The 14873-nt window shown below is 41.3% G+C and overlaps 1 protein-coding gene and 1 long non-coding RNA gene across 2 annotated transcripts in view; both read right to left on the bottom strand.

The window, feature by feature from the left end:
- Window positions 1-14873, bottom strand: part of LOC141779815 (uncharacterized) — a 648874-nt gene that overhangs the window by 540198 nt on the left and 93803 nt on the right. The window lies entirely within an intron of this gene.
- Window positions 1845-13893, bottom strand: LOC141779827 (uncharacterized). Its single transcript, XM_074654861.1, is given in 16 exon segments — window positions 1845-3681; window positions 3684-5702; window positions 5705-9527; window positions 9721-9810; window positions 9925-10005; window positions 10191-10253; window positions 10420-10551; window positions 10663-10728; window positions 10835-10987; window positions 11187-11252; window positions 11400-11467; window positions 11656-11749; window positions 11903-12175; window positions 12267-12370; window positions 12491-12599; window positions 13699-13893. Coding segments are annotated over 15 exon segments (8871 nt in total). The 5' UTR covers window positions 13699-13893; the 3' UTR covers window positions 1845-1951.

Below are 14873 nucleotides of genomic sequence, written 5' to 3'. Positions count from 1 at the left end.
CATTTTGCCAAATTTTATGAGATTCCGAGCACCTAAAGGTATGTTCAAAATCTGAAAGACATAAGGGGGCGCAAGAGAGCCAACATGCCACGCCCAAGCAAAATTTCACCACTAAAATTAAGTAATTACTAGTTTGGATGTGTGTGTAAAGTTTCATGAATTTTTGTGCATCCTAAAGTCTTCAAATATGCGTTCGTAAATTCTAAAATCACGCAGGAAGTCCAACATGGCTGACTTCCTGTTTGCCGGAGAAATCTCAAAATCATTTAATCCAGGTATGAGGGCGTGAGCAATGACATACTTGAATTTCGTGAAGATCGAAGAAACTTTCTCGGAAAAACTGCGTACGTTAGGGGGCGCTATGGAGCCCCCTGGAGACACCCGAGCCCAGTCACTCCAGAATATTGAATTTCCCACCAGTTCTGACGCATACTCCACTTTTCGTGAGTTTTGGGGATGGCTAAGGTCGTCAAAAACGCGTTCTTGCAGCGGAAAAAGAATAATAATCTGCAGAAAAACAATAGGTTCCTTGCACTTCGTGCCAGGACACCGTTGGGTCCTGGCACTTTCGTGCTCGGGCCCTAACGAGAGCTGCACGCAGCTATGAAAGGGCCCTCGCCCCTGCGTGCATGTCGGGGGAACGCGCACGTCCGAGAACCCGCTGTCGTGCATTCCCGTGAAAGTCGGAAACTGCACGCAACAGTTAGAGTGAATTTTCTGCTTGGAGCGTGTGGCGCTGGAAATGACCTGTTGAGAACATGTGGGGCATCCTTTAAAGCACTTCTATGAGGGTCAATTTACAACAACTTCCTGTTTTCTGTGGGCGCTATGTCAGTAGTATCTTAAGTCCTTTGTGATGAAAAGTTATCAAAAGAAATGTGTTGTTTGGGAAGTGTAGGATGAGCCTTAACAATAAACAAGGACACTGCAGGGAGTCGAACCCCATCCCTGTAAACAGAGAGTCCATCACCAGTGTCTTTTGCTTTTTGTGGCTAAATTGTTAGAAAAAGCAAAACCTGCATTACATTTATCAATGTTTAGCGTTTTTACAATTCTTTTTAGAATGCACAATAGGCATGGGATCGAAAATAATTTGACTTATAGACAAGCTATTGTAATGCAGGACAATACATAAAGTAGATGTGTTAATTTGTTAGAATACTAACTATGTGATTGTAGTTGGACTAGCTCTATTTGTTATGTTTGTAAGTGAACATATGTGTAAAGTGCTTTACAGAAACATTGGGACAAAATGCAAAAGAACATTAAGAAATAATTAACAGTTATAAAAACATAAAAACATTAAAGATTAGAAAATAAAAACATGCTAAAAATAAAAGCTAGGATAGTAGCTAAAACAGATCATTATCTGGTTTAATTAAAGGTTTCTGGGAGCTTGTTCCAGATATTGAACATTCATGAGTCATAGAAACTGAATGTATTCATTATGTAAATCCTATAATATGTTGCGGATTAGAAATCCAGACAACAGTTATGCATCAACTCGACAGGGATGAAGGCAACATTTGCATGTCACCTCTTCCTATTTCAACTGTCAATACACAACTAAAATTACCTCTCCCTTTCTCAACCGTCTAAATATAACCCAAATTATTGGACACCATCTTACTCCTATAATATGTTGCGGATTAGAAATCCAGACAACAGTTATGCATCAACTCGACAGGGATGAAGGCAACATTTGCATGTCACCTCTTCCTATTTCAACTGTCAATACACAACTAAAATTACCTCTCCCTTTCTCAACCGTCTAAATATAACCCAAATTATTGGACACCATCTTACTCCTATAATATGTTGCGGATTAGAAATCCAGACAACAGTTATGCATCAACTCGACAGGGATGAAGGCAACATTTGCATGTCACCTCTTCCTATTTCAACTGTCAATACACAACCAAAATTACCTCTCCCTATCCTAAGTTAAAGGTCAGTCATGTTTGTGAAATGTACAATGAATGGCTTCATGTGTACTGAAATAAATAGGCACAACCTGTGTGTCACTATTATAATGGCTTGTGAATTTTATGTAGACATGATCAATCAATGTTCCACATTCTGTAGTGGGTTCTGTGACTGTCTGCATGTATCCTAAACTTGCCATGAAAGTTGACATTGACAATGACTTCAGTTCGTCGTGGTTGAAGTCTCCCAAAATTACAACATTGTCAGATGTCGAATGCAGAATGTCGCACAGCTGTTTCACATTCTTTTTGAATAAAGACAGCGGATATGTGGGTGGCCGGTAAAGCACCGCTACAATCATGTCTTCTCTGATGAAATGACAGCATATGCATTCTAGATTAACATTTGGTGTAGCAATGATTTTGTACTCCAAATGTTCCAGACAATAAATGCCAACACCTCCATGTTGCATTTCTTTGAATGATTTCAAAGTAGTGTCGTCTGTGTTGTATGCATAGCAACGTGGAGCGCTATGGAAAGTATACTTTTCAATAACAGTTTGGCTATCTGGTACACTTGCAGGTAGCCAAGTTTCTGTCACTGCAATACAACTGACACTACACGGCTGGACTGAAACTCTTAAGTCAGGCAAATGTCCACGTAAACTTTGCACATTGACTAGGAATGCTGTCAATAATTGACCTTTGTTTGCTAGCGTATTAGCTGAGGAAACAAATTTTGGCATTTGTGTAATGGAACTGTGAATGTTGTCTCTGCAATAAATTGCTTTCGCTGCAAAATCTTGGATGGTCAACCCAGTTAGTGTTTTGACACGGCTTAAAGCAACATATGCCTGACCTGCAGCAAAAATCTTCTTAAGCGAAACCACAGCTTCATCAACAGTTAAACCCTGCACTTTGTGTACTGTGCAAGCCCATGCTAATTTTAATGGGAATTGCCTACGTGACCCTCCCTTACTGCTAACCCTTTCTGTCTCCATATAAATTGGAGTAGCCAACCTATTTTCACTAGGTACTCGTTTAGACTGCCTTCTTTTTCGGCCTACATTTTCCTCATCAAAGTGCACTAACACAGCGCCGGCAACGGCATTCTTAACATTTGTGACAAGGTCGACTACAACCCCACAAACTCCATTAACCAATCCGTCAGACACATCGATGTTCTTCACCAACATCACACGTGCACCCTTTCCTAACATCAATTTTTGGGGTAAACAAGAACTGTACACCTTTGAGAAGTGCCCCCTTTTCAGCTCGAGACGTCCCGACGATTTATTCTTCTCAAAGTCCTGAGCCTCTAGACAAATGAGGTCTGGGCAGCACACATCCAACTGTTTGATATTGTGCTCATCCACTTGTGCATTTGTGGGGAAAATATGCAATGCAGAAGAGCCAACCCCAGTTTCACATTTTCTCAGCAAGTCAACATCACTAGCTTCAAGCAATGTGCCCTTAGCATGTGTACGCAACCTGTTGAGAAGTTCTGCGAAAGTAGAATTTTGCTGACGAACAATAGTCGTCAACTCAACGACAGCAAAATTGCCATTCCACAAATCAGTGGGAGTATTCTCCAAATACAATGGCTTTCCCCTTACCGGGCTCAGTTGGAAGAAGTCTCCTACTGCTATGATGCATACCTTACCAAAAGGCGAATGGTCACCAGTCTGCTTAATCTGTCTAAGCCTACCGTGAACATAAGCCAGCAAGTTATGGTCTACCATGGAAATCTCGTCAATTGCAAATCAGATAAAGAAGCACGTATGGTATTGACTTTTTCCTCCCCTAAAGGCGTGTACGGTAGCTTCACATCTATTCCTATCGAGAAAGTGCTGTGGATTGTGCCAGCTCCTAAATTATATGCAGCAATCCCAGTTGGAGCAGTCAACAACATAGTGACTCTGTCTGGTGCACTCGCTACTTGCGACAGCAACCTAGTTGCTTCATAGTGAATAGCCCTAATCAGATGCGTCTTGCCTGTCCCAGCACCTCCTGTAATAAATACACGGAAAGGTTCTGGCTTCTGGCCACCGACTTTCTGAAGGCACCACTGTCTGACTTGATAAAAAACATCCCGTTGCTCGTCATTGAGAGATCGGAGTAGATTTAGTGCATCAGATCTGGGCATAACACAAACATGTGCCTCATACTGATTGAACTTATCACTACTCACGGCCAAGTCTGGAATAACATCAACATGTTCATTATCCACTTCTGGTTGCTCTCGAATTTCCTGTGCACATTCCAACTGCTCTAGCTGTTGCTCAGGGCACATTTCACACCACGCATCCTCAAGACCACCTGTGCCATTGAATACATTCTCAGCATGAGCAATGTCTTCGCCTTCCTTTTCGTACTTTTGCCTGTTGACATCAACTACAGCCTTAACATTTTCAACAATGCCATTGAATGTACACTGACCATTGTGATAATATTGTTCAAAAGTTTGATAGGCTGTTGGTTTCAAGTCAACATCCAAACGATAAGGTAGGAAAAGTTGCAAAATGCTTTGGAAGTATTTCTCAGAGTCGGAGTCTGGTTTGAAGCGCGCATATCGCACAACTGCTGGCTGCGTCTTCGTCCTCTTCCTAACAAAACCTAAATCCTTCCCCAGCTGGATTTTTTCTGTCGCCTTCTCCGTCTTGGCTAAAACCCGATACTCTGACACAAAAGTAGCTAAACACATCTCATTGAAGACGTTCTCCTCCGGCCTGGCTTTATAACGATCAACATGACTCGTCATCCACATATCCTGCTCACTGAGGTCCTTTGTCTGTGCTTTCTGCTGAAGTACCTTCAGGGGCAAACTCAAACGCGTAGAATTGTCTCCCGTAGGTATAAACATAACCTTACGAGAACATTCCTTGAGATGCATATTTGTCACCCTGTATACTGCCTCTTGTGCACACACATCGCGGTTGTGTAAATACACACTGCCCAACTTTTTCAAAGTGGCTTTGGCATCTGTATTACCTTGCTTAACCTCATTCTGAGCATTACTTAACAATAAGCCCATCTGACGTTCAGCTTTGGATATGTACGAAATAATGTACACAATGCAAGCATATGCGTCTACAATATATTGTATGTCCATGTTTGCATTCCAAGCCTTAAGCAGGTCTCTGTTGTATGGATTTACCCACACATCGGTAACTTCGCGTTTCAACACAACCTCAGATTTCTTAACTATGCATTCATATGCCGATTCAAACTTCTGCTGGTCAATACCTAGACTGTCAAACAACTGTGACACTGTAGTAAAGGCAGACTTTTCATCAGTTAATGCACATTTAACTGAAGACATTAGTTTACGAGCCTGCTCTTTGGTCAATTTCTCATGTTGTACAGAACAAGAACATGCATTGTCTGTACAATCACAAGTTTTCCCTGCAACATCTGCATCACTGACTCTGGGAATAAATGTGCGCTCACTAGGTGGTCTTGGGAAATTGAATCGGCATACCGTATTCTTCTTCCTGCACGTCTTTGAATGTCTCCTGCTATGCATTTGTACAGTTGAGACTATTTCAAGAAGTTCCTCATCATCATGTGGTAGTTCACATGTGATATATTTGTCAACAAATGTAACTACATCCTCATCACTCTGTCTATCAACTTGAGGGCTGTTTTCTATCCAGAAAATGGCGTGAATGTGAGGACTCCCTCTCTGCTGAAACTCAACACGATAGAAATAATCTACCACTTTCCCTATTGGTTGACTAGGTGAAAATATGACATCCTTCAAAAAGGTATGCCATCAAACATGCGAGCAGCAGTAACAGGGTTGCGTCGCAAAAGATCACATTTGGCTGCCCAGTCTAAATCTGCAGGATTCTCAATTCTACCCTCTTGATGCAACATACAACTTAACAAATTCCCCCATCTTATATCAGCTGATGAGAAAGAACAGAAGAAAGTAGGCAGACCGATCTGTCTTACCATTGCAAACAAATCCTTTTGGATCCCAGACCAAAAAGCAGGGGTGCCTCGAATTGGCTTCATAAACCTATATCCCTCATCATTCTGAAAGAATTGTTGCAAAGACTGGTTGTTATTCAGCATGGCAGCTGAGACTTTAGATGTACTATTCAAACTATGCCCCTTGCGTAAAGCTATTGAAATGTTGGATGAAACCTGATCCACTTCACTCATGTATTGGGCGTAGAAAATATATTCCAAATTTGTACCAAACCTGCCGTCGGCATTCAAGATGCGATTATTAACATAGCGTGACAAAGTCAATCTATTGTTACGGAAGTCATGATACGTAGGACTTCCCAACGGGAATAAAGTTGGGAAACTTTTTGCCTCATTAGTTTTATCTTGGAGGACTTGAACAGGGTTGTTACCCTCAGCAGGTGCAACATTTAAATTGTTGTCAAAGTGATCTAATATCTCCTGCCCTATGTCTATTGGCTGAAGGCATGTATCCATGAACATGCCATGTGATTGGCGATCATGTAAATTGTCTGCTTCAGCACTTGCCTCCCCTTCAGCATCCACATGCACAGCTTCATCGTTGTCTTGTTCAAAATCATTTAGCCAATCATTATTGAATGCTATATCTGCATAATATGGATTGGTCTTCTGCAAGTACAGCAAAGCTTGTCTAACATGATCTATATTGACATATTGATATTCGTAGTGTCCTTTATATGTCAATTTGCGTTTCAACTTCACACGCAAGAGAGAAACATCTGCGTCAGTCCTTGGTAAAACATCCGTTGTGCTAACAATATTGGATGGAACACAAGTGACTGGTCCATGAACGCCATTTTGTGCACCTTTAGGCAAGGCCAACATCTTCATAAAAGGAATGTGTAACGCAATCAAATGCTGTTCTAAACTATTAAGACAACTCAGCTCTGGAGGAATAGGATACAAATGCAAGTTATTAGCAATGCTCTCTGCTGGCATTGCACCTCGACGCAACTTAACATTGCAACAATGACAAATCCATAACTGACCTCTTGATGATTCTAACCACTTGCAAGGTACCTCACAATTAGTACACTTGTGCAAATAATCTTCTGTAATACACCTCTTGGCTACCGAAGAACTCTCCTTCTGCTGCAAGTAACTATCCTTGATACAAAGTCGTACTTGGTGCTGGAAAAGCAACCTATGACAAACGCAACATACATAGTCCGGACCACTTCTTACCTTCTCCTGAAACTCTCGCAACACAAAATCAAAGCTTTTCTTTCTCTCTTTGATTTCAATCGATTTCCGCCTATTAGCTGTTTTCAATGACAATCTGTGTTGCTCATCTACAGCATATTTATTAATGCTGGCTTTACGAACATCCAGTCTGTGTTGCTCATCTACAGCATATTTGTTAATGCTGGCTTTACGAAGAGACAACCTGTGTTTCTCATCTACAGCATATTTGTTAATGCTGGCTTTACGAAGAGACAACCTGTGTTTCTCATCTACAGCATATTTGTTAATGCTGGCTTTACGAAGAGACAACCTGTGTTTCTCATCTACAGCATATTTGTTAATGCTGGCTTTACGAAGAGACAACCTGTGTTTCTCATCTACGGCATATTTTTTAATGCTGGCTTTACGTAAAGCAAATTTATGCTCCTCATCTACAGCATATTTCTGTATACTGCTTTCCCTTAACTTCAAACCGTATGCGTCATTATCATAATATCTTTCACTACATGCCCTTTGTCGCTTCTCCTTGTTAGATGCATCACGTTTATATTGCGTCTTTGAAGTCGAACGTTTCTTTGTATGAATATACTTTGAATCCTGACCAGAAGTAGACGTCTTTTTATCAAAATGAGAACTCTTTCTCTCTGTGGTCCCTAAGCTAGACATACTGCTAATGTTGCTACAAGAGTCCAAATGTCTCCTTTTGCTTACATGTGTGTCATCGCATTCATCTGAATCAGCAACATGCTTCCGTTTTGATGACATTCCACTGCCCTGATCAGCAACTGAACCTTCAGATTCACTGAGGTCAATCATTTCAACACAACTGCTTCTATCACTCCTGGTTTGCATTGGTTTGAGCTGTTCTCGAATCGTACACAGATTATAGCAACCGGAATGCTGTTTTACACACACAACTGATTCATAATGATTCTGATTCTGATGCAGTAAATAAATTCCCTGCTCAGAAACTTGCTTGCCCATACATCTGTACTTCAACCACTTGCCACTAGAGTGTGTGTAGATATCTACACCCAGAAGGTTTGCTGCAGCCTGGATTTCCACCTCAGTTGCCCAGCTACCAACAAAATTCATTCTGGACTTGTTGATATAATCTGTCAACGAGCTGTAGTCCCTTCTTATCAAACTACCAAACAACAATTCGTTTTGCACCATGTGCTTCACGATTGCAAGCCTAAACTTGCGATGGGGTTTCTGGTTGCCACACACCGCTTGTGACAGAGCCCTAAAAAAACAATTGCCATCACCAACAATTTTGTCTGTAGTGCATGGCTCACCCAAAGCACCGTATGATCCAGAGGGTACTTCACCTTGTTTCTCAAACACAACATTTAACTGTTTGCACAATGTCTGAGAAACGTCTTTGGATAACACATTAAATTGAAAGCCTGTCATTGGGAATCCAATAACAGAACTGTCAACACAACAGACATCATCATCATCACTGACATCAACACTGACATCAACTACACCAGCATCAGATTCAGACTTGAATGTAAATGTGCTGTTAGGTGAGGCCAATTGCTGCCTGTCCACCATGTCATCACTGACATCAAGTACACCAGCATCAGATTCAAACTTGAATGTAAATGTGTTGCTAGATGAGGCCAATTGCTGCCTGTCCACCATGTCATCACTGACATCAAGTACACCAGCATCAGATTCAAACTCCACCATTGGATTCACAACAAGTCCTGTAATTTCAAATGGCCTCATGTCTGTGACTGCTTGTTTGCAAGGAGTCCAACTGTAGATAAGGGCACACACAGCATCTACTGTGGGGCGGTAGAAAACACTACTTTTGCCAGAATCGGTGGCCATGCCGAATGTGTTTCGTGCATGCGAGTCAAAAACAATATACTGTCCATCTTGACAAAAAATAGCACACGTCTTCCCATGTGCTGTAAAGAAACAGCGATCGTGTGATGCAAATACTTTCTTCAGGCCATCACTTAAGCTATACGCAAATCCCTGGGTGAGAAGACTTCCTTCGTGAACATTCAAGTCTCCAGCTATAGGTTCACTGTATCGCAAGCCATATGGACGTCCTCTGTATGTGCATTTTTCTGGCAAGTCAGTTATCATGAGATATCCATCATCTGACTTGTCAGATATCATGTCTTGTGTGTCAAGGAAAGAGTACAAATAGTTCCCTGCAATAACGACTTTGTCCAGCAGTTGAGAAGTCCATGTCACAACATTTTTCCCTTCATGCATGATCATAGCCGCCAAAGACATTGCTACACATTGCGTTCCTGCATTTTTACCAAAGCGAACATCTCCTTGATGGAAAGACCCTTTAACAAAACGATAATGATCTGTTTTTGCGTTTTCAACACCATCGCTCTTACCTTTGACGGATCTTGGTGTGCGCCGCATACGAACACCCGTCTCCGGCATCTACAATAAATGGGAAAAGATATATTCAGCAAAATAACATTGAAGTGTTGTTTTAAATTAGAATTTAAAGTACATTAACAATGACAAAGAAATAGCTTTGCATGGACCATTAAAAAAATAAAAATTAAAAAATTAAAAAAATTTGAAATTTTTTATATTATTATTATTTATTATTCACACAAAGAGCATCTACCTCCTCAGGCTCAGGCTCAGGCTCAGGCTCAGGCACAGGCACGGCAGGGGATCGCCTTGCAGACACCTCCACGCTGGGTGTTGCCTTCACCTAGAAAAATACAGCAAAAGAAAAACAATTAAAGAATTGAATTTATACTACATTAACAATGGCAATGACATAGCTTTGAATGCACCATTAAAAACAAAAACATTTGTGATATACCTCGTCCGGAACCACCGCTTGGAGAGAACTGGTAGATGCGATCCTGGAAGGCACCTCCACAAAACTCGTTGCTGCCTCAACCTAGGCAAAAAAAAAAAATTCAATGAACTTCACAAACAAAATATAACCATGTACCATTCATTGTTTCACAGTTTACTATATACTACAAACGTATGCAAAAACATTGTCGCTGTTCTGCGACTCAAATTGTACAAGAAACAATTCCAAACAACACATACTGTATATGCATAGCAAAAAACACAAACCTGACGCTTTGCCAGGGTTCTCTGGGAGGCAGCAGCCCTCTGCTGATGTCCCACAGTCGGTTTCTAATGTAAGAAAAACAAGATTAGCTTTATGAAGCCATATTTGGGGCATAGCTCCATTTACACAACATAAACAGTCTTGACTCTTATTAATTTAGAGTGTGTCAGGAACAAGGAAACACTTTATAATTAGGCCTCAACCAACTGACAGAATTTGCATGCAAATTACCTTTTTGGGTTGTGGAACAGTACCCTCCACAGGGCTGGGAAGATGCGATGGAACAAGTTTGTCCATCGCATCCAACATGGCACTGCTAAACCTGACGGGTGTTTGCGGGATGAAACAGTCCCTCAGAACTGCCTGTGAAATAAAAATGCAGAAAGACTACTGTAGACAATTTGTCTTGTCAAAAAGCAACAATCAAACATATCCTAATCATTTAAGTTAAAGCATAATACAAATGTAACAAACCTGCTGCTGGACCATCCTCTTTCTGGGTGCACCATGTGATGGCTCAAGAAGCCCAGGTTGGCTCCTCTGTAATGACAAATAGCATAGATTGTATTAAAAACAGGTACCCTTTGATCATTACTACGGTAAACTCTTTAGGAAATATCACTCCTTTCAAAAAGTCTCAACCTACCTTCCCGCCCTGTCCAACAAGTGTCCAATCGTAAGGGTTCAGTCGACGTGGAACCTTGACCTCCCCCTTCACGACGACAGTTGGAGTGAACCTTGGCGGCGATGGTCTGGGAGAAACCTGTGGTGCGGGTGCTGGTGCTGGGCAGCACAGTTGCTGATAACAACAAAAATAATAATTGTATTTATGTAGCAGGTATTAAAAACATTTACAATGTGCTTCACATATACAAGAAAACACACACATACAATAAAACTGTACCTACATAACACAAGATACATAGACAAGAATAAAAGCACACTATCAAGATATACAAAAGGAGAGGCAAATAGAGAGCATTTATAAAAAGGCTAACCTTGTAAGCAGCACCCCACAGTACATCCACAAGGATCTCCATTCCACCACGATCACTCAGGTGAATCTACAAAAACAAGCGCCAATTAATTTACAAAACAGATATTTTGCTCTCAATATGTATCTGCCATGAACTGAACTTGTAATATCAACTACAAAGAAGTGTACATAAAACTTTTACATTCGCCATGTCACAACAACATATTCCACTTACGCCATCTCCAGCCCACAGGTCAAGGCGGTGTAACGGAAAGTACTCGACCATGGAATAGTACTTCATGCCTAAAAAAAAAGAAGAAAAAATCAGGAATTATTGAAATATCCGTACACAAATCTTAACTCTGTTTTTTGTAAATTACAAAACCACAATGACTTTTATGGAAATCATATGTATTCGATCAGTTTTTCTAAGAAGATATAACCCCTTACACATGTAACTGTACTTAAACTAAAATCTTTCATTAACATACCCATCCGTGCCGCCACGCGACGAAACTCCTGACACATGAAGTCCTGCTGGGCCACCTCGACGTTAAGACGTGGAGGGAAGTCCAGAACAAAAACCTGGTACAAAGCAATCATTACATTATTATTATTTTTGACCAAATGTCAAACCCATTAAAACAAATAAACATTATTCTACAACAGCTCATACAACCACATTAATCCTAGTATCAGAGATACAATAATAATAAATGCAATGAAAAATAAGCCTACGTTAGGACAGCGCTCGGAGACAGTGGCCAGGAGCTTGCCAAAGTCTGCCCCTGCCTCCTCGATAGTCCGGCTCGAGGTGAGGTTGTTGCTCGGAGCCATGACACAGACTGCGTCGGGTGTCCGAGGCAGAACAGTATGCACCACCTCGGTCCTCAACACAGCCGCACAGGCCCCGGGCGTGGACATGGCACCGAAGGAGAGCCCTCCCTCCGGCATCTTCACAAACCCATCTACGATGGCACGTAGATGGGATGCTCCAACAAGCAGAACAAACTGGAACAACAGAAGGGATTTGTTTAGAATGAAAATCACAAATTCCTCAGATCAAAGCATTTGTTCATAAAGTCAAAATTAATAATTCTACCTTCTTGTCTGGAGACTTGGCTGGAATGACCAATTTGTGCTTCCGCCCAGTGAAGGGGGAAATTGGCCAATCGAGCACAGTGTGACGGTAACCTGTACCGCGGCCTATTTATAAACAGACAAAGACACCAAGATAAAAGTTAATGGACCTTTAAAAATCATAAATTATCATGCAACGACAATAGACACCTTAAACATTTAACGAAAAAATGTTTGGCTACTTACGTGCTGAACTGGCGGTGCCAGACTGCTGAGGTGGGAAAGCCACAGTGCGTCGCTCGGCCATCCGCATCTTGGCAGCCTCAGAACGCCGGTACGACTTGCCGCGAGGCATCTAAAAGTATGTAGGCACAACTGATTAATAATGACATTACAAGAAACTTTTAGCCTACAATTATATCTTTAGACACCAACTATAGCTAAGCAATAAATCATTTTTGAACACAAGTATACTCAAATTTGATGCATCAACCAAGAAAACCGTATTGCAGGCTGAAAAAAGCAAATATACACAACCAGGCCTTCACAGCTAACAACACAGGCAGCACAGCGGTAGCTTAGCATCACATTCTGAATGCAACAGCTTACAAAAAGCAAATATACACAACCAGGCCTTCAACACAACCAGGCCTTCAGTTAACAACACAGGCAGCGCCGTGTCTGCTAAGCTAACGCTAAGCTAGCGGTAGCTTAGCATCACATTCTGAATGCAACAGCTTACAAAAAGCAAATATACACAACCAGGCCTTCAACACAACCAGGCCTTCAGTTAACAACACAGGCAGCGCCGTGTCTGCTAAGCTAACGCTAAGCTAGCGGTAGCTTAGCATCACATTCTGAATGCAACAGCTTACAAAAAGCAAATATACACAACCAGGCCTTCACAGCTAACAACACAGATGCTAACGTAGCACAGATGCTAACGTAGCACAAACACTGTAGAAAAAACGCAGAACCGTGGCTGCTAAGCGCTAAGCTAACGCTAAGCTAACGCTAAGCTAGCGAGGCAAAACTGTCGGTTAAGTTGAGAAAACTTTTCTTTTAACTCTAAACTATGAAAGAAGTACTTTAACCGCTTTAACTCTACATGTTGACTGTAATAATGCATTACTCTGAATAAAAACTCTGTTGTAAGTCTCCATACAGGTTCAGGTTTGAAAGCTGAGAGCAGCAGCCAACGGCGGGAAAACGCTCGTCCAATCAGGAGCCGAGTTCTTTGTTTAGCTAAGTTAGCTCTTAGCTCCGTTTAGCAAACAGGCCTCCTGGCTAACAGCTAACTAACGTTATAGTAACAGCACGACGAGACGTGCGAAGCAATAGTTTACATACATACATACATACATATATAACTTTACATAACTTTACATGCACATTTTGTTACAGAAATACAGAAGTTAGCATGCTAACAAGCTAGCCACGGCATCATAACTTACCGTAGTACAGACGTCGGAAAGGAGCTAAATTAGCTCAGGGGTCAGTCGGTCAAAAGTCGGTCAAAAGTCGGTCTCTCACTTTCACTCGTTCAGTCTTTCACTCGTTCACTCTTTCAGTCTTACACTCGTGTAGTCTCAGTCTCTCTCTGTGTCTCTCGTTCTCTCTCTGTCTCGATAGATAGCTGTTTCTGGAAGTATGTCTCTGTCTCTCTCTCTCTGGTCTCTGGTCTCTGCACTGAGCAAATGGGACGAAGCAAATTCCGCGGCCTCTTTTTATACTAGAGCCGGATTCTGCCCGCAAGCGGAAGTTGTCAAAATAAAAGTCATTTCCGGTTGCGGTTCAGTACATGGAATCCTGTGATTTATTAATGGATTTAATTATAAAGGATTAACTGCATTTGAATGTATGTAATAACTCGTAAATAACTCAAAGGCAGTGATTACAGACAAAAATACTAAAATAAACAAAATCTAGCTCTTAAACCTACGTACCCCTCTTAGTGTCAGGCTGCTTCACTGACGGTGTGAGAAGGAGAGATACTGCAGGTCCCTTCTGCTGCTGCTCAGAGCTACAGTTAACACAGATTATAACTAGATGGTGAATCAGAAGACAACTAAACTATAAAACCTTTAATCTGTGATCTGTTTTCACTCCGGTATAAAACTCCAGTGATGCTGAGAGGTAAAGTTATCAGATCAGTCTGATCGGCAGCAGCGTCCAATCAGTAACTGATATCCAATAAGGGGGCGTGTCGGTCGGCAAGATAGACTTCCCAGGAGTGCCCACTGTTTTTACTGTCTACTCGGTTTGTAGCTTAGTATTTGGAGCTACAGAGAGCGCACCTATAGTTGTTGACAATGTTCACATTATTGCAGCAACACTTTGTTTTATGAGTCAAAAGGAAACCACACCCTCAAAAGTCCAGTCTCCAGAGTAATCAATGCTAAATACTGCCACCTAGTGACATTAAAAAAACACAACAGCACATAAAATTAGCTGCCTAAGGATGCAAATACATTTCAGTCTAAACTGACAATAAAGTTGTATAGTATCATTTAAGATGAACAGCCTGAACCCTGCCACTGAGGTAAAATCATTTTTTTGTGGCTGAAATACCACTGTATTACTGTCAATAAAATCATCACTGAAATTAGATACGTTTATTACCGTTGGT

The sequence above is a fragment of the Sebastes fasciatus genome, chromosome 12 (genome assembly GCF_043250625.1).
Source record: "Sebastes fasciatus isolate fSebFas1 chromosome 12, fSebFas1.pri, whole genome shotgun sequence".
Taxonomy (NCBI): domain Eukaryota; kingdom Metazoa; phylum Chordata; class Actinopteri; order Perciformes; family Sebastidae; genus Sebastes; species Sebastes fasciatus.
Note: the sequence above shows the minus strand (reverse complement) of the source record. Positions and strands in the feature narration are given on the sequence as shown.